This window comes from Odontomachus brunneus, unplaced genomic scaffold, assembly GCF_010583005.1.
Source record: "Odontomachus brunneus isolate Ranch 3 - 2012 unplaced genomic scaffold, Obru_v1 Obru_scaffold_006, whole genome shotgun sequence".
Classification (NCBI taxonomy): Eukaryota; Metazoa; Arthropoda; class Insecta; order Hymenoptera; family Formicidae; genus Odontomachus; species Odontomachus brunneus.
Window position 1 is genome coordinate 3,778,390 of NW_022639456.1, and position 20,176 is coordinate 3,798,565.

General features: G+C 46.9%; 1 protein-coding gene across 3 annotated transcripts in view; it reads right to left on the reverse strand.

The window, feature by feature from the left end:
- The window catches only part of LOC116853240 (potassium channel subfamily T member 2), a 149,997-nt gene that overhangs the window by 115,885 nt on the left and 13,936 nt on the right, over positions 1–20,176 (reverse strand). For 2 of the 3 annotated variants that reach the window (XM_032834213.1, XM_032834205.1), the window contains exon 1: positions 14,278–18,092. The exons of the other annotated variant lie outside the window; for it this stretch is intronic. In XM_032834213.1, the coding sequence (XP_032690104.1) occupies positions 14,278–14,531 (254 nt within the window). In that variant the 5' untranslated portion in view covers positions 14,532–18,092. Of the gene's footprint in view, positions 1–14,277; positions 18,093–20,176 lie in introns of those variants that run through there. 3 annotated transcript variants of the gene reach the window in all.

Genomic DNA, 20,176 nt, shown 5'->3' on the forward strand with positions numbered 1-20,176 from the left:
AGAGAGAGAGAGAGAGAGAGAGAGAGAGAGAGAGAGAGAGAGAGAGAGATACACACGCACCCATAACGATATTTGTATTAATCTTTCATTTTCCTGTTTATCATTCAGTGATGTGTGTTGAGTTGTATCGTCCGAGTTTATGTTCTCCCAAAGGAACACATTTTTTTCAGAATAAATTATAAATTTTTTTATAGAACAAATTTTTTTTAGAATGTATTTCGTCGGAATGTAACGTCAAGAAGGAATTGTTACCTCACGGATATTCTTACGCCGAACGAAACGGCTCGCATTCCACTTTGTTCGCATCGTAGACTCGATTCTAAGTGCAGTTACGTCGATTTAATTAATACTTACGAATTATACTGCGAATAATACTGAGATAAGCTTGCGAGAAACCGGCAATGACTCGCGCGAAACTGAGACGACGGTAACCGAGTTCGCTCTTAATTTCGGGATTAAAAGTCACGATCGCGCAATAATCCCGAGAATCGCACGGCGTGCACACCGCGCGAATCTATCCGGCTTTTTCATCGTCTGGCATTCGACGCTTTCATATTTACGATGTCCTCGTTGCTGCCAACAATGAGCGCGCAGCCATTCGGATTGAAGCTGGATTAATTACGGAATCAATTCGACTCGCCGTCGTCAGTTCTCGACGACGCTTTCCAATTTGTTACCTCCTCTCGTTTGTCCGCCTCATTATCCGTCCGCCGGCAATGCCGCTTTTTCACGACGCGATTTCTTACTTCACGATCTGATCACTGTCGTTCGCGTCCGCGAAGCACTGACATTACTTCTGATCAAAGACTTTTCGCGCCCCTTGCATGAAAAGCGACTTTATATACGAGATGTGTACGGGAAATCGTGTATTCCGCGATTTTTCATTATACCTTGCCTGGCCACTTCGTTTCTCTCCCACGTACTTTTCTCCCGACCTTTCTGGTTTATTTGAAAGTTTCAGCTGAATTATATTTCAAACATGTATTATATCTGCACGGAAGGAGAATTTCGCAGTAAGCATTGCTATGAAATTTTGCAGTCGACGAGCGCATCGAGATCTTGTCTCAATTTATTATTCTTTCGTCTCATATCTGCTATTTATATTTCAAGAACTGAAGTCCACTGTTCAAAAATTTACTTTGTTCTCAGAGAGCAAGATAAATCCTGCTGACAGTCTATCTCTCAGTTTTCCCTCTCTACTGAAGAGAAAAGCAAGAAAATCATTTATATATGAAAATAGCTATAATATTCTCTCTGAGTTTCACCGTCAAAACAATTATCATTCCATTGTCTAGCGAGATGATACGTATCCCCTTAAAATTCCTCGATATACGTTCATAGAACTTACTAAATTGAACATAAAGAGGAGACAGAAATATGGTAATTCTTGGAGTAAAACCTCGTTACGAATTTGTTATTCAGAAACGTCTCAATGGAACGGAGCGTGTGTTTCGGCGCGGAGAAAACGTCGATCAAATGTGACGGAATGTTGCCGAGTCGATCCCGACGAGAGACGTACGCGACACGGCGACCGTGTCGGAATCGCACTGAGGTCGAACAACAGCCCTTGATAAGATCGTGGCAGCTGTCAAGATTAATTAGACCCACCGGAAATTGTCTATTCATCAAGACATAATATGAAGACGAAGCGAGTCCGCGCCGTCTAATTAATGGAGCGCAGGCGTTCTGCAGCGCGAGCGAAAGATTTGCGGCGTGACTGAAGTGTCGCGGCGTTTCGAATTGTATACGATTCGCAGCTGGCGAATACGTCCAACGCGAATTGGATCCCGGGGAGCGATAGAGTTCAGGGAATATTCACCTCGTCCAATTGAACAGAATTATCTGCGCCGGATTATTTACACAGAAAGAGACACTGCCGGAAACCGAGTCAATTATCCGCCCTTGCGATGTTTCCGATGAAACTCAATGCTCGTTACCGAAATCGATCGCGTGCGCGCGGCCATTCTTCTTGTCACTCTTTTTCCCTTCCCCAATGACGGAATGTCACGTCGGGACACGCTCGTAATGGGAATGACGCTCTGGCGGAAAACAAACGCCCGGAAAAAAATCCGAGGCGACCGCGCGAATCGGATGAGAAAATAAGCCAATCGAAAATAAGCAAATCGGGATTTTGTTAAATCGTTAAGATCGTCGGATCGACACGTGTTACCTGGAAAATCGCTTGTGCTCGCGCCGCGATTCAAGTGAGGCGCGTTGGGCAACTTCGGCTCAGTTCAATTAATCTCCGTTGCAACAACCGACTTGCGCGAAAGTCGCTCTGCGTTCCATTAACGATGCATCATGCGGCAAACTTGACACTGCAAGTTCGTCTGCGTTACATCATCCTCATCGATAATACGCGCTCCGTTCCATTTCGCGGATGTTTCGTTCGCGAATCTCAGTTCCCCCACAGGGATCGCTATCTTTAGGATCAAATTATTTTGTCATTCGCACGACTCAACGTTTCACATCTGAATAAATTTATATTCGCATCTAAATGAGACTGATTCGCTCGCGCTCGATTTAAATGCAATCCTCTCGCCCGATGAAACTCAGATTCGAACAAGTGAGTCTAAGATCGAAGAAGCGGAAGATGCGAGCGCGACGGAGGAGGAGGCGGCTTACATTTACAAGATTCGCGCCGCAACGATTATTTAGTTTTCGATCATTTCCGCCCGACGACGACGGCGACGCGGCGCGATCGATGCACGAAGATTCATCTCTGCGCCAAAAATAAAGTGCCGGTAATGATCGTCGCGCTAGCTTCCTCAGATTGATCAAAAAATATTCCGCGAATAAACGAGGGACGAACTTCTCTATCTCTTTACGCGCGTATAAATAGCGCCGCTGGGGATGGAAGGTCGGGACATTAAGCGGTCATCATTTTCTGCAATGATGCTGAAATTGTAATATCACAGAATAAAAGAACAAAATCTGTTTTCAATATGTCGTAATGCTGCTCGTCATATGTCATCATATTATTGTAAAATTCGTTCCCAATACTATTCCCAATCGTGCATATATATTACAAATACGCGACGTTTAATCGTCCCACGGCCGCTGAATTATCATATCTTTCAATCGCAGCTCATTAAGCGCCTGTTATGCCGTGCCGTGTTATTAGCTCCAACGAAACATTTAATAAATATTTGCAACGCACACCCGCCAGGAAATGAAATGATAAATTAACCTGCACGGAATAAATGAGTTTGAGAGAGAGAGACAGAGAGAGAGAAAGAGAGAGAGAGAGAGAGAGAGAGATTTTACACGATCTTACTTTGCGCGAATTTTTCCAAACTAAATGAAAATGATAGTTTCAATTATGCGCGAGGAATTAAAAACATTTTTTTTTTAATTTCTACCTTGCAAATATTTATATACACGACGAGAGTCGAGCAGCATTTCTTTCTTTTCGCAGGACGTATGATATGAAAAAATAATTAATCAACGTTACTTGTTTCGTTGCACGTTCTCTCGTCGACAAACAAACGCGACTCCTTCCATATTGCTAACGCGGAGCAATCGGCTAATCGTTTCTCTCTTTCCCTGTTCTTCGCTCTTTCACGAGTATGACCTTTTCGGGAGCAAGCTGCTTTATAATTGCCACTGTCACGGGATTAAGCCGACGTAATATGGCGATTGTGATTGGGCCGTCGTCAAGGGACGAATCATTGTATCCGTCTTATCGTAACGGATCCAATCGTTACGTCCATCGGACTAATTGATTTCAACCCCGGACCCTTCTAATCCCTTTCCGCGTTTCACTATAGTCGCCATAAGTATCTTCGAGGCCTGTCCGACTTATTGGTGCCGTCCTAACAGATTGACTTTCATTCCGATCTAGGACAACGTCTGATAGTGCGGAGTAATGCGAGCCGGAATGATACGGAGCTCGCGTAATATAGTAAAGAGGCGATAGCTGAAAGACGATGAAGAGTGACGGGAGACATAACACGATTGCTTAAACACCAAATTAGATTCCGAAGCAGCAATTGCGAGCTGTATTACGACGAACGGATACAATTATTACGTCGCAATTATGGCGCGCGCAAGCTCATTTTCAGTCAAACCCGGGACTATTGGCCACTTATCGTGACGGATGAGAGCAGTCGGTGAAACAAATGCTATAAGAGTCCCCGCGTTATTACCGAGTCCCTGCATTAATCTACGAATCTCGCGGCGAACACCCCCGCGTGTACGCGCGGGTGATCGCACGCGAGATAATCGCGGAGATACCTTGACGAAGATCTCGGGAAGCTCCGAACGGTTGCGTAACTTAATTGACGTTAATTGCAATAAGCGAATTACCCGCCGCGCACTAATGGGACAGGACGAGAAAGACACTGACACGCAACAATCTGTGACAATCTATTTGGAATGAAAATGTACGGAAATGCTCCAGCACGGTACGGTCGAATGCACTCGCACGCGTCTCAAGATGGCGTCCACGTGCACGTGCGACAAATTTGAACCAAATGTCTCACAGCCACCCTCTGTTTCTTGTGGAAAGCGAGCGTTCAAGGACGATAAACCGTTCAATTGAGGGTCGAATTAATAGAAAAGGCATCACTTTATCTCCTAATCGAGGGACACTTCCACCCCGACTGTGAGAAGTGAGCGAAGTGAGCGGAAAAAAACCAGATGATGATCTCAAGCTTTCCTACAGGATTTTGTCAGCCGTTTCGCCAATCCAGCCTTAATCTCCAACCAACACATCGAGCGGAAAACAGCATGTGTGTGTGCGCGTATGTGCGTGTCAGTATGTAGCGCGGGGTCATAAATGTTGCTCTAATAAAGGCCATTTATCTACCAGATAGAGTCGCGGGAGAGGGAGAGAGAAGGTTGAAGTTTCATCACGAGTTGCGTGGCAGTAATGAAAGAACAAGAGCGTCATTTCCGTCACCGGCAAGGAGACCCCGATGAGCGCGATAATCGATAAGCGGATGGCCTGACGCGAGATCACACCGGGAGAAGAGGATCATGTCACAGAGCGACGAGATATGGGCGCGTCTCGAACAGGCTCAAACAACGGCCGTCCGAATATACCTCGAGGACGATTCTCCTCCTCGGAGTACCGCCGGCTGGACACCGGGAGCGCCCGGTCGCAGGAGTCGGGCGCCATAATCTCGCGAGATCCTCTTGACGAGCGACGACGGCGACGGCTGCGTCGCGACACCGAGGTGACCCTATCTCTCCCTGGCGCGATATCGCCGTCACGCACGCTCCTCCGTCGCGATCACCAGCGCGACCGCGCGATCCCTCCGCTCGGCAGCCACTGAGAGTCGAGGCCGAGGTGAAGCGCTCACGTGCGCACCGCTTCTTCTTTTCCTGCCTCTTCGTCTTTTTCTTCCTCGCAGACGAGTCGCGTGCGCGACGGATCGCGCGCGTTTGCGTGCCGGTGTCGACCGGCAATCGGGAGGGGGTGGCGCGAGCCGAGGGTGAAGAAGGTGCACGAGGTCGGGCGCCGGTGGTGCTCGGCGAGGGCTCGCTCGCATCTCAACCGCGCGGCGGCTCGGAGGCGACTGGCATCCCGAGGGCTTCCGCGCCTCCTGCTGGTCGGGCGGTCGGTCGCTTGGCTGGCTGGCTGGTTGTACGACAACCCGCCTGCTCTGGTCCTGGCTCTCTCCCTCTCTCTCTCTCTCTCTTTCTCACTCTACCATGGGGCGCAGACGCCCCAAAACAATCGCCCGCGGTGATATGTGCGCTCAACCCATCCTGTGACACCACCCTTCTTCCTTTCTTCGAACTTTTCGCCGTCTTTCGTTATGAATCAACGAAATATCGGCAATTCGCGATTACGATCTGACGTTGTGGGCCTTCAAGTGTCGTTAGATACCGCGCAATTTATTGTTGCACGAATATCGCCGTTCGTCATGCGTGACGTGCAGTTAAAACGACAGTTTTCCGCTGCCAGGGGAGTAGTTTTCGCAAGGACGCGTGCCGAAGCGGAGTGAGAGAGCGAAGTATTGATCAGACGTTAAGATAACTTGAGGTACTTAAGAAGAGCTTAACGACACCAGATATGATAGACAATTTACGCGAGCGTAATGTTACCGCGAGATATCACGTGCGAAAAGAGTGACATCATATAATACACCGAACTGTGTATGTTCATCTAAAGTATGATATAAATTATCATTAGAACAACAACTATCCCAATATTTTAACATTTCTGCCTACCTATCGCGCTGTACGGTTCTAATCTGATGATGTCTGTATGTCTCCGCAGCTTTCCGCGCGATTTGACCCGTCATCTCGCGATAATTTGTCGCAGTTGGCGAAGATTGCAGATAGCATTAACTAAATCAAATTTTCCTACATAAACCGAGACATGACTTGTTTATGTTGGACGAAACAACGTTAGCTTTGGGAAACCACTTATGCTTCTAATAAAGATTTCCCAACACACCGCCGTTTGCTGAGCAAAATTGCGAAAACGTACGCCACGTTGTCCTCTGTAGCGTGTCGTGTTCCGCGTGTCTTACACCCCGACACTCCCATTTTTCGTACTCACATGCTTCTCTAATCGCTACAGCATTTCCGCAGCTCTCGCGAACTCATCTTCCGCGAACGCACGATTTTCCTGAAGTGTAATAAATTTTGATCCCTTTTAATTTTCACTCCGTGGGTAACAGTCATCTTTGTTAAAAGGTACACTGACATGATACAGTTTTATAGTTTTACAGTGCACTGCTTTTCTATTCGTTTTGAAGAATTGTAAATACTTTTACAGAATCAAAGTGCAAATGTCAACGCCATGGAAAGACACGCGAAATATCGTATTAAAATAAAAAAAATTGTTTTACAAAATCTTTTCCTACTTTTAATACAATATTTGATGTTATATTTCATATATTTTTACTTTGTAAAAGCGTTCGCCATTCTATGTAATCAAACAGAAAAACAGTGCAAACTACAAAATTGCATTATGTCGATATCCCAGCATTCTCTTAAATGACATGGCAGAAAGAACAATCGGCAACCAAGTATAGAATAAACAAGTGCTCTTAAAGTGTAGCGAATCGCAGAATCGCAAATATAAATTTCCCTCGAGAAAATTCAGAAAGAAAGTTACTCCAGGGTGATTTATCTCACGTTTCCGCCGTTTTCGTTTTAAGGAACTACAAACAAGCATCCTAGTCAAAAAGGCCAATCAAAGGAGGTATCTCCGCGCTGCAAACACTGGAGCAAACTCCCGTAGGAATTCCTTGCTATTTCATTTCGAATTCGTAGAGTAACCTCGCTTTCTTTCGCATCGGCGTAGAGCCGCTTAACGATAATCGATATGCCGGACGCGACGCGCGGCATGCGGTAGGAAATCGCGAACGATCGCTTGAATTTCAGTCCGCCCTTTTCGTCGGGACTTATCCGAGTATAAACGCGCAGCCCTTCAACTTTTGTTCTTCTTAGCACGTTCCTTAAGCTCGCGTCCGAAGCCGAAGTTCCATGTTTCTATTTGTCTCTAGTCTAAGCGAGGAGAAGAGCCCGCCGGGTTCCCAGGGCGCCTCTTCTCTCCCTTACCCTCCCTGCCTCTCGAAGTTCTCTTCTCGAACTTTCCGCCATAATCCCCCCGGATCCCATCGGATTTCGCGCTGACCCTTCGTCGCGCTTGATGATACCACACGATCACGAAGCCGACGGGCGCAATTGAGGGTCGCTATCAATCAATTGCTAAACGTAAAGACAAACGGTAAGAAAAATCGCTCGGAATACTCCAAGGGAGCGCCTATATGGCGTCGTGTGTGTGGCGCGAAGGGCGTTGTGAGAATTTCCTTTGTCCCCGTGCGCCCCGCCGGCGCGCGATTATCACCTCTGGCGCGAGACGTGAAGGATGCGAATGCATATTCATATTGCTTAAGGTGTGTCATGATCCGAAAGCGACGCGACGCCCCGTTGACCTTTCGCGATATGAAGCGCGATTTGCCGCACACATTTATCCGGGAGATAGGGAAGAGGAATTAAATATCGAAGAGGATGCGCGATGAGGATATAATCCTTGGTCGATATCGCTAACGATAAGCATCGCAACGCGATTACCGCTTCCCTCGGAGTGCAAAGGAAACCCGAAAGCCCTGGACCGGAGCACTCACGCCCTCCGAAGCACAGCTTAACGTCCGATTAATGCACAACGCCGTGTGGTTTGCATGACTTTTAAAGTTCAGAGATCGCCCGAGTGCACAGAGCGTTTCCGCGCGTCGAACTTTCCTACAACTCTGCCCCATTATTGCCGCGAAATTTAGCTTTTCCGATGAAATTCACCGTGATTCACGAGAAAGGGTGGAAACAGCGCGCGAGATTAAAGGCGATTTCGCGTGTCGCGGCGTTCGAAGCGTCAAAGGTGCGTGCAATGGGCAGTTTCCGACTTGAGAAAATAAGCCAAGGGTCGCGTTCACATTTAGTGTTAAACGTGCGATAGGATTGCGAGCCGTCTGTTAAATAGGGGCTTTCGTTGTCGCGCTCGTTTGAGGTACTGAAGCCAGAGTGACATCGACCTACTCGACCGAGTTTCTAATTAGAGGCCGCTAATCTCTCGACTAAACACAGCATTTCGCGTATTCGTGGCTGTAGATTGATTTATGGGAATTTTTATTGGGAACGCTATTCTCATTCCTGGCGGGACTCTACTTTCTGGTACAATGCTGCGCTTCGCCGAGGAACACTGTCATCAGCTTAAGACGTAACTCAATGACCGGCACAATTTCTCAAACCCGTCGACTGGAGACTCCCAATGCACTTTAACACCCCGACGGCAGAAGTGACTTAAATCTGCACGCGCCGCCGGGAATTGTCGCGTATAAAGACTGAAATAGCCAATCGCACGGGCACGATAAGCCTAGAACGTATTCAAACAACGTTGCAAATGATCGATGCGACGCGACGCGATAACGTAATATCTAAGTGAATCTTAAGATATCAGTTACCGCACTTTACGAGTTTGATTGATCTTGTCGTTAACTCGCCACCGCGGTGTTTGTTCTCATTATCTTCGTATTAATTTCTCGTTAAAACTCGTTAATGGTGTCTTATTAATGTGCTGTCACGTTAGATCCTCGTTAACTGTCGGAATTTCCATTGAACGCGCAATTCGCCGACATAAATTATTCGAAACCATCGCGATGAGCTAAGCAAAGCGTATATTTTCTTGCTTCCTCGGTAATGACCGAACGAGACTGAGACTTCCTCACACCGTATGCTGTAACGATATAATGAAAACAACACGGGGGCGCTCAGAACTCTCGACAACTCGCGTTATAACGCGTTTGCTAAATGCAAAATCAGGCTCACTGGATGTCTCTTGAGCTAGTCAAGACGAAAATTGAAAATAACGATGACAACTTCGCCGCACGATTCAATTTTCTCTCGCGAGAGATTTTTATAACACCTCGACGACGGGATGGATCGTCAGGGGTTATTTGTTGTCATTACGCAACAAGGCGGTAGGTCGGCATTGCGCAACCAGCGGTTTTAATAAACGTATTTCAATAACGGCATTTTAATAAGAGCACGGACACTTCATTAGATTCTTAGCACAGCGGAAATATCATTCTAGTTACGCGACATTTCAAGCGAGAGATACGTTTCCGTTCGTATGAATCGCGAAATATGCTTTATTATGGGCGCTCTATTGTAACATAATAACCGGTCGCTCTATTGTAACATAACCGGCGGGCAAGAATGAATTCGATTTCGCGCAGTCTTTGAAAATCCTGAATGAGAATTCGATAATTAATTTGACGATCAGACTCTCGGTACAACGATCAATTCGCAAAATTATTCTCTGACGAATATCTACCCTTTACACCAGAACGCAATGCAAAAAGTGCAATTTTTTTCGTTCTCTATATCAGAAATCCTTGCAATCGATAGCTGTATCAGCTGTATCAGCGTCTACTTTCCCTCTTCTTGTTATTTTCGTGCTTTATTCTGAATAATTTGCGACAGTCCATGCGCAAATCATTCAGAATTAAGCACATAAATAGTGTACATCACCCACATGATATATCTCCGTGGATCTGATTTTCAAATGTACGATACACTCCGTGCGAGACTCCTCCAAAGCTCGCCGAGCTTCCGTTGTGCGGTCGGTAAGGTAGGAAAGAAAGCTTTGATCATGATATGAGACTCATATCACGAGGAAAAAAGCTCATGAGGCATCTACTTTATCAACGGAGGCAAGCATTCTCATGACGCTCTCGAGGAGTACCGCCATATGCTCCAAAAATTGAAGGAGCTTCTCCATAACAGCCCGCGCACTTTCGGCCGATGATAAACGACGAATTATCATCACGCAAGCGCGCGGAAATAATGGTTATCGCGATCACGAGTTGTATTGACGAAAAATTCAAAATGCGACTACTCCAGCTAGTCCCTTCACCCAACTCGCCGTTCCTTCGGATTCAAAATGTGCCAGACAGAATCGTAACGAGGGGTTCTCCTTTTTTTTCGATAGGACGTGGCCATCAATGAATATACGCTATAGAAGAGCGATCGATACTAAGTGCTCCTGCTTTTTTTATCAATGACTTTATCGCAGCCGCATCTTCGGGGTTACTTGCGTGCGTGGAAACACGCATCTGGAAATGTCTCATAGGGCAACGCATAGGAAGTTGAATGCAAGCTAAATATAAAGTTGTTACAAGTTGACGGTTGGGGGATATATATAAAAGGAGAACGGTCAAAGGTATTCCGTAGGCCAAAGTAAAATAAAAGATCTCCTAACGACAATAGAAAAACTTCTCTTTTATATCCACATCGCGGCAAACTCGATCCTCGTGGCCGCGAGCTTACGATATTAATGCGCGAGGCTACGATACAGTGAAAAGAATTTCGTTTATGGCCACAGAGGCCCATAATATCTTTGTGTATCTAATATTGTGTGAGATACGTGATCGAGCGGCTTTATATGGCGCTCGTTATATAAGAAGGTAGCGCGCTCAATTTATACGGTTCATCATCCGCGGCGTAATCGACAAGGCACCTAATCGGGAGGTAGCTCGCGTAAGTAATGTTACTGAGCGAGGTGTCGGATTTAGAAACAGTATAGGGGGAACTGCATTACTCGACAGAATAAACACACGACGATCGACAGAGGGGACTCCGACTATTATTATTAATTATGGGGTCTTTCTCTCTTTCTCTCCCTCTCTTTCCCTTACTTCGTGTTAAACCTTAAAAGCATCCCGAAAAACGTTGCATCGCGTCGTTTTCAATTGCACCCCGTTCTATCAGACGTAATCCGGCTGATCTATGTATGTGTTGAAATCTAAAATTGGGCCACTCCTCTTCGCGTGTGTCACGCGCACTTGTCGGACTCGTTGTTGTCGAGTTTTTTGCGGGAACAACAAGTTCGCGAGATGTTCTCTCTATTTGGCCATCCTCTGTTTACGTAGCGTGTTATTCCCGAGCCAAACTACACCGAGCCGTATGCTACGCTACATCTTTAATGCAATTGTCATGTCACCGGATTGACCTCAATACCACGAGAAAGCCGGCCGACTACGAGAATACGAGTTTATCCGGGCGTACGAGAAGCTCAATTCGATCCCGATTTCAGAGACCCCGAATCAAAACTGGGTGACAATTTGCGTTAACGATGCCGTGCAGAATAAAAGAGCGGATTTGAAAATAGGGGAGCGGCGGTCTCGTGAACTTCTGGCATTTCTGTTTGCGACAATAACGAGAATTTGGAGGGTACTTGCGCGGGTGCGCTCAGGCATCTCTGCCTCTTGCTTCTCTCGAAAGTTCAACTGGTTTTTTAATGCGGAGCAATCTGTATCTCGAGCGGGGAGACAAGTTGCTCGCAAACTTTGTGTCGGATTTAGCATAAGCGGCCCCTTCGCATTTTCGATTCCCGGATATCCCTTTCATAGGGAGATAACGTGATTAATTGCGGCAAGGATAACTGCTCGCGTGTAGGCCCCCACATGTTTACGTCGCGAGCGGCAGTATTTATATCCGGATTTCTTTAGATCATCTAAAGATCATCTAAGATCTCCTATAAAGTGGGTATCTTGTTTGCTGAACAATTCGCTCGATTCTTTTTCTTATACTCTAGCCGGCGATATAATCCTCAGCGACGTTGATTCGATTACTTACGTGTAGCGCAGAATTAAAGTAACAGAGGGTACGAAAGGCGCACCACTTACCTGAAACAAGAAAATTACGAAATATCTTGAAAAGGATTGTTCATTACAATCACGAGAGGTAACGGTAACGGAGGTCAATTTATAAGCTCACTTTGTAATTTATGAATTTACAAATTGACTTCTGCCTCGTGATCATAGATATCTTCTTCCTTAATTACGCTTGCCCAAGAAAATTCCGAACGGACGGAGGAACGTATAAAACGCACAAGTGGAGAGCAGCGTTCAGGCTCCAGAGATGGATTTTAGGATAATCGCGCGATCCGATCCATTTTCAATCTCGCCAATGCAAGCCCGCGTTGTGAGCTGAATGCATAAGTGATTCTCGCGTCGAGTTAATGAGCCACCTCGAATTTAATTTCGCGTCTATTTCGTAGCGAGCTCGACTGAGCTATTTTGGGACGGAACGCTAGCTGGACATTAGCATAATCGTTGGACCATGGGGATGAAGGGGAAACCACAGATACTGGCACGGAATATCCGGCCGCGCGAGGAAAGAGAAATCTCATCTCGACCTAACAACCAAGATACTCTCTCGAGTTTTCCGGACCTCGTCGCTGCCTGAAAGCGCAACCTAATGATCTCTCCGCGGTCAGAAGGAAACTCCCTCCCCTAGTCAGGAGCCTTGAAATGTTTGTAGACTGCTGGCCGGATGAACCTCGAGATTTTTCCACGAAGACAGACGGGCTTACATCGCGAGAGATAAAGTGGCGTCGGAGCAAAGCGATAGTCACAACTTCGTGCCCGAGTAAATACGACTTGCGCGCAATTTAGGATTGCTCGAAAAATTGCTCCAACCTCGTGCGCTACAAATGTGTGCGAATTGCCGTACGGGAGGAAATTGCAGAACGCGCGGCGCTGTGTAAAACTGTGCTTAATGCAAAGATACGAGCGAGAATATGCCGCGTTTATTTTAATAACGCGCGCAATAATGATGAAAACTCGCCGTGATCTTTTTTCCGAATGAGACATTTATTTCGGGCGCAATATTGCTTTAAATTCGCGCACAATAACTTATATAAAGTTAAAAAGATTTACGACATCGCGCCCCAATTTCTTTGCCGCACCTTAAAATGGATAAAAGGTCCGTCGATTTCGGATTAATGTCGCGCTGCTGTTTACCGCTGTTTTGACGTTTCCGCCGCGAAATAACACTGCCAGCATTGTCCAATAATCAATAACGAGGACACGCAACAAGATCATGCGGCGGTATTCGTGTAAAATTTTTCCTCCCTTCTCACGGTGCCGAACGGTACAAAGTGCGCGCTGCTCGATGCTTTTATTTTTCGACACATCCCGACGATCACTATTGGTTTTCGATGAAATGACCGTGTGTGCGCGCGCGCGTTCACAACATAGGTCGATAATCGAATGCTCGTTCTTTGTAAAGTCATTCACGATGCATCCGCGAGGAGACAAAGCGGCTCAGCGCCTGCATGCTTGAGATGAAAAAAGCCGCTAATGATATTATTAATCCTCAACAACTTCTTTTTTACCAATTCTATTTAAAAACGCGCGTCGGGCCACTCGTCCATTTTATTTACCAAGAAACGTGTGCGTACATCAGTAAAGGGAAAAGAAGAGAAAAAATCTGAGCTACAAACGGCGCAATGTAGCCTTTTTTACGTGTAACGTACCGATGCACAGAGAGTGCTTCCCATTTAGCGATGCACACATACGCCAATCATTTTTGCTTTCTATTTAATTGGTATCGCTGTATGTCGGCGGCTCGAGTCGACTTTGACCAACTCCGCTTTGCAGAGAGTTGAGCGTGTGGTCAGCCGCTTTCCCCATTTATACGATCTGTGTGTCGACACAGACACATGTAAATGGAAAAACGCCGACGGGACATCGTGTGTTTTGGCCGTTTCAGGCTCAAATTTTGATTCCGCGAGAGAGAAGAACACGTATATAATCGTAATAATGATAATAACACGTTTCGAGCACGTTTTCTTATTTTAGCACGTATATAATCGTGACAACTAGGGGCCTAAATAAAGGATCGCCCTTATTTAGCTTCCCACGCGAATGATTAGTTGAAAGCGATAAGCCAGATCAAAGCTCCCACCCAGGAGGGTATTTTACGAACAGCGATCTCGAGTCGCGACTAAGTCCGTGCTGGAGACTAACGAACCTCTCGTCCAATCTGAAAGACGACCTGGACAGGTCGCTCCAGGCGCTCATGCTCCGGCTGCGTCTCCTGCAGGACTGCTGCGGCGCCAGCAGTTTGCTGCTGCTCCTCCGTCTGGTGGACGCCAGATTCTCCGCTTGGAAGTACACTCTGGGCGCCTTCTGCTGCGACGCGTTCGGTGGTGTCGAGGTCGGCGTGACCGCCGTCGAAGTGTGGAGTTCCGGCAAAGCCTCGTAGTCCCATGCTCTGGCGCCCATATCGAGCAGGGGCACCGACGAGGCAGTGCTGGAGCCACGGAGAGGGTCCCGAGGCTTGCGGTGATGAAACAGGGCGAGGAGCTGACGGCACGCCGACTTGTTCTCCCTCTTTTTCCCCGCCGTCGGCAGCTTCACCTTGAAGAGGTCGCAGGACCTGCCGGCCGCGGCGACGTCCGGCCACGTCCCTTCCTCGACCACATCGCCGCGAAACTCCTCCGATCAATCAGCGAGACGGTCGCGATCGAGCGAACGTCGGCAAGCGCGTCGTACGAGTCCGGAGAAACGCGTGATCGCCCGGCGACCGCGGCGACGAAGAGTCGACGAGTCCGTGGCGAACATTTCGCGGGAGGACAATTGATACCTGTTGCCGCGTCAACGATGAGCGATTGACTTGTTCACCAAGAACCTCCTGCGGTATTATTCACCTATCCAGGTTCGACAGTTCGACGTTTGCTCTCTTCCGTGCAGCTGCAACTTATTTGGAGGCTTGTAACCCAGTAATGTCCCAAATATTGCACCGGTCTCCTGGGTAAACGCGTCGATTGAGCAGAATTAATTTCACCGTGTATGTCCCTCGTTCGCTAAGGTCAAACGTGAAGAAGTTAAAGGGTTCGAATTGCGCGCTGTTACTGATCAACGAATCTTCTCACTTTACTTCTTAGAAAGGTACCAAACAGCAATCGAGAACGTCAAATCGATGCACACCACGGGAGATGATGGCATTACGGAATAAACGCACGCAATCACTTGAACTCGTCTCGCTATCCTCGAAAGCTGATTACAATCAAACCAGAAAGTTTCGCTGCTGTTATCGGGAAAGCGGCGAGAAACGTCTTGGCCGTCGTAGCCGGGCAAAAGTGATTTGGTAAAGGATCCGCGAAGGTAATTTCGTTCCACTTGCGCGCGCGGAAGGAGTTCTCAGGCGATCTGAATAATTCCGGCTTTGTCTCGAGATCTAGCGGGTAAATTCACGACGGGAGGAATACGCGAGTGGTCCTTCGAGCCTAAGTGGTTTTCGCCGTTTCTCTCTTCCTCTTCGAGAACGATACGATGGAAGACGATGTTTGCAGACACGGTGGACTTTTACGAGGCAGTTTCTCTCGGTTCTAAAGCACCTCCACGTCCTTTTCCAAACAGACCAGGAAGTATTCCGAGATACGCCTGCGGTTGATGTGCGTGATTTCCCCGCGCATGTACACACTCGTATATAGCACCACAAATATTCGCAGAAACTCGTGATACGGTCACGTGAATTTCTCGTGACGCTAATTCACCCGACGACTTCTTCTTAAAAGCACTTTCTCAAAAAGTTCCAACGAGTATCAACAAGTATTAGAGCTAACGACTCAATGTAACAAACGTGAGCTATTTGTATCTCTTTTGCTTGAGCTACCTAAAGTGACTTTCAGCAGAATCTTCCGCGTAGGTCGCCTCTAATCATCGAAAATGCATCCAAAAGCGTGATCTACACCGATAACAATGAACGAATTAACGTATACGAATTAACGGGAAATACCGTCTTTTGTCCGAGCATCGTCAAGCTTCAAACGGAGAGTCTTATGAGCTCGGTTTTGTGCGATCGCTTTCAACGTCAGGTGACACACACTCGCCATAATAACCGCTAATAACAGTAACAATCGATCGTAAACAACAGCGGGGAGCGCGTCAACCATTAACGCAGCTTGCGCAACTACGAAGGGAAAGCGTATTCGACAATCCTCTCGGAATCATTTTGTATTGATTTGCACTTCGGCTCGCGGAGAGCATTTCGTGACGTTCACTCGCGGACATGTTGCGCGAGCGTTTTGCAATAATCGCCGAGTCTTACGCTTCGCGACTCTCGATCAATAAAGATTTTCCTTATAAAGCTCTCTGGTGCTTTAATCAACGTTCGTCTACACGTTTCGCATGTCTCATATGTTATCCACTTACACGCGTAATATATGTCATCAACAATTTGCACGAGGATCACTAACGAGAAGGTAACCACACGGGGAACAAGAGCGATGCGAGGTAGCTTGGGGCGAGAACACTTGTGCAATCTTCCAGGCGATTCTTCGATTTTTCTCACGTCGCCTCGTTCGAAACACGCACGCGTTTCGCACAAAAGAACGAGATCTTGCCAAGGGTTCTTGAGAAAATAAGGTCTTGTGTATTATGCACGCTTCGATTGATCGCGGCCATCGCCGCCACAACAGCGACTACAAAAGCGTTTCGTGACACTTCGTTTGCACGACACGTTTCCGTGTGACCGAGTGATGTCACATGTTGGTCCAAGGTCACGGTCGGCGGATCCTGACGGCGATGAAAATGCACTTCTTCCTTCTCGCGAATTCCGCGAGATCCGCCAGATCGAACTTTGACATTTCGCAATGACGGTAGGTACGCGAATATTACATCAGCTCGTCCCACATTGCATCTGCGAATTCCGCTCGCGCATCGCGCCGAGTTTCAAGGAAACCTCACAATCTCGGAATGCATGTCGAATTTCATCCAACAACAGTTGGTTTAGCCACTCGAGTGTTCAGTTAGGCAACAAACTTTTCGGAATACGAAATGCGGAACCCGTGATTCGTCCTGTCTTGTTGAGAGATCCCGTTAGACGATTAATAAAACCATCAGTCCTTTGCGAGATTTTGCCTCCTCCCGGCGATAAGAATGCGCGATCACTCAAGCATCCTCGAGCATCAGCACTCGTTGCGCGCCGAAAATATCCCTCCCTCTCTTCGTGCAACAGACGAATTTTTATCGCGAGTGTGAGAACGACATTCTGATTCCGGACGTAGCGAGAATATCCTGCGAAATCCCTCGACGATAAAGACACGCAGAGTCGAGATTCTCGTTTAGATAAAAACAAGCGGTACACTCGGCGCAGGTGGCAGCGTCTCACGAGGATAACGTTCCGCTTATAGAAGCAGTCGACGACGGAGGATCGTTATCCACTTCGTCGTCCTCCGATTCACCGCACTCGAGTACAGGCGCCTGCATTGTCAATGCCCCCGGTGATATTTCGATACCAAGACAATCGACGCAATTTAGAAACGGAATTATCGTCCGTGTATTCCGCTCTCTCGTTCTCTCTTTGACGTGTCGCAACCCTCACACACTCGCGATACCTCCCAACCGCTGGGCCTCCTTCCAACAAATTCCCGTCAGCGACATGAGATCTAACGGGTGTCGCGTCGAAGTGGAACAACAAAATGCCGCATCGTCCTTGACATTCGACGAACGAACGAGTCGCGTTTCATAGCTGCCACGAGAAAATTGCTCGGATTGAGAAACCCTGAAGAGACGTGTCGAGAGTGCACCTCGAGAACGGTCACGCCAGCGGATTCAACAAGCGACAACTGCCGTGACCGAACACGTCGCGAAACGCACCAGGCACGGATACACCAAACGAGGACACCGAACTAACTCTCGTGAACGGCTCGTCTTCTCGTGAAGGGTGGAATGGCGGAAAGCGCGCAACGACCAACGTTCGTGTTGTTCGAGCGGATAGCAGCTTTTTCGCGACGTTAGAGAGGAGGCCAGCTCGCAGCTCACTATCCCGTACTGCGGTACACGCTAGCGGTTTTCTCTCGCACGCCACCCCCTCTTGCTGCCGACCTTCCAACCCCCGTTCCACCCTTTCTCACCAGCTAGCACCATCAAACGTTCTCTCTGTCGCTCTTTTCCTTCCTCCCCCTCTCTCTCTCTCTCTCTCTCTCTTGCATCGCTCGTTCTCATTGCCTCTCTGTCCCTCGCGCAGAGCATAATCGTCGTTCGTCTTGTTCCCTCCCGTCGACATCGTCCTTCTCTGTTTCACCTTCGTCGTCGTCGTCGTCGTCGTCGTCGTCGTCGTCGTCGTTGTCGTCGTCGACGTCGTCGTCATGAAAGGGCGCGCATACACGCACGTGGCGCCGCCGTTGTCAAGGCGACTGCGCCACTTCGGGCTACGTCTGGGATATACTTCACCTTCTCTGTCATCCCTTAGCGGGATCATCATCCCTTATCATCTCTTTTCTCAAATAATTTTTGTCGGTGATGAATAATCACGTGGTATTCAAATAAATGGCAATGACACGCTCGATTCATCCATTTCTCGACGACCCCTGCTTCTTGTTTTCATCACTGTTTTCGATCGCGACCATGACCATGACGAGATGAGAAGCTTTCTCCTTTTGTAAGCCCGCGTCTTTTGCCCGGTACGTTTTAAAAATCGGGAGAAACTACTTGATACTAATGGAATTATTCTCTGGCGCTCGCGTTTCATGTTTCTCGCGCTTCAACAAGATAACTGAATAGATACTAACTTTTTAAGAGAGAGATATAACGTTACTCTCTCGTGTGATATATGTATATTTCACTAACTTGAGCGTCTGGTATCTAACTAATGGCTTACATTTGCTAGATTCCATGAATGAGCTTTACTGTTTGAGACAACTCTTGTTCCGTTAAGGGTAGGTTCGTGTACTTTTGGAGGCGGTGGGTTATTTCGGAGCGTCGCGTGACAGGATGAATGGACGGCGCTCGGGAAGACAGCATCGATTCGCACCGGGAACCGAGCTAAACTTGCGTGACGAGCTTGCGCCGTGGCGCGGGCGGAAAGCTTGAATTCCGAGTGAGCCACGTGGGTTTGCATTGTGCGTATCGGGTGTTTGCGTAGCGAGAACTGCGCGCGTGATCGACGCTTTTAATGAGATTTTCGTCATTTTTTTTGTAACGTTGTGTTAATGAAATCCCGTGCTTCCAGCGCGACGAAGCTTTTTACACGCGAAATGATTGAAATATAAAAAACGAGCATTCGTGAAAAATAAAATCGAGCAATGCTTCTCTCGAAATTTGTGAAAAACAAATTTTATGTATAACCTCCGGCTTGAAATTTCATTTTGGAATTTTTCATTAATGCAACCACGATGCTTTTATACGCGTGTGCTTCATATGTATAAAAGCTCCTGAGGGTGATCGTGGAACGAGCGGAGAGTGCGCAGCTTCGCTTAAAAAATTAATTGCTCCCCTGCTGCGAATTCATTTTTTTCCTGATGCTAGACAAGTCACGCCAATCGCGTTAATGGAGAGGAAGCGTTGCGTTTCCACACCGAAGGTACACGGCTCGGATGATGCGAGGTAAATTTTGTAAAACGATCGACATTCAACGGCTATTACTTCGTTATAGCGCATCATTTGATTTCGTGTGACGCTATGGTCATACAGAGAATAATATTTGTGTAATTGTTGCGTTGTGTACTGAAAGGAGATATTTATATTGCTGTATGAGATTATTGTCAGTACTTATTATAGTAATTTAATCTCTTTAGTGACGATTTTAAATAAAATAACGTGATTCTCTCTCTCTCTCCCCAGAGAACAAAGTTTCTTTCTTAATAAGCATATCTAGATTTCTTTTCTTTTTTGTTGCTATTTTCCTTCAAGAATATTTTGACAAATAAAATACAAAATATATCTAACTTTTATTTGTATTTGCTATGAGTTTAAAGAATGTAATAGAATCATGGAATCTAGCAAATGTAAGCCATTAGTTAAATACTAGACGCTCAAGTTAATGAAATATACATATATCAGAACACGAAAGAGTAACACTATGTCTTTCCTCTTAAAAGTAGTTTATTTGTAAATCAAAAGAAATTTAATATTTTACTATGAAA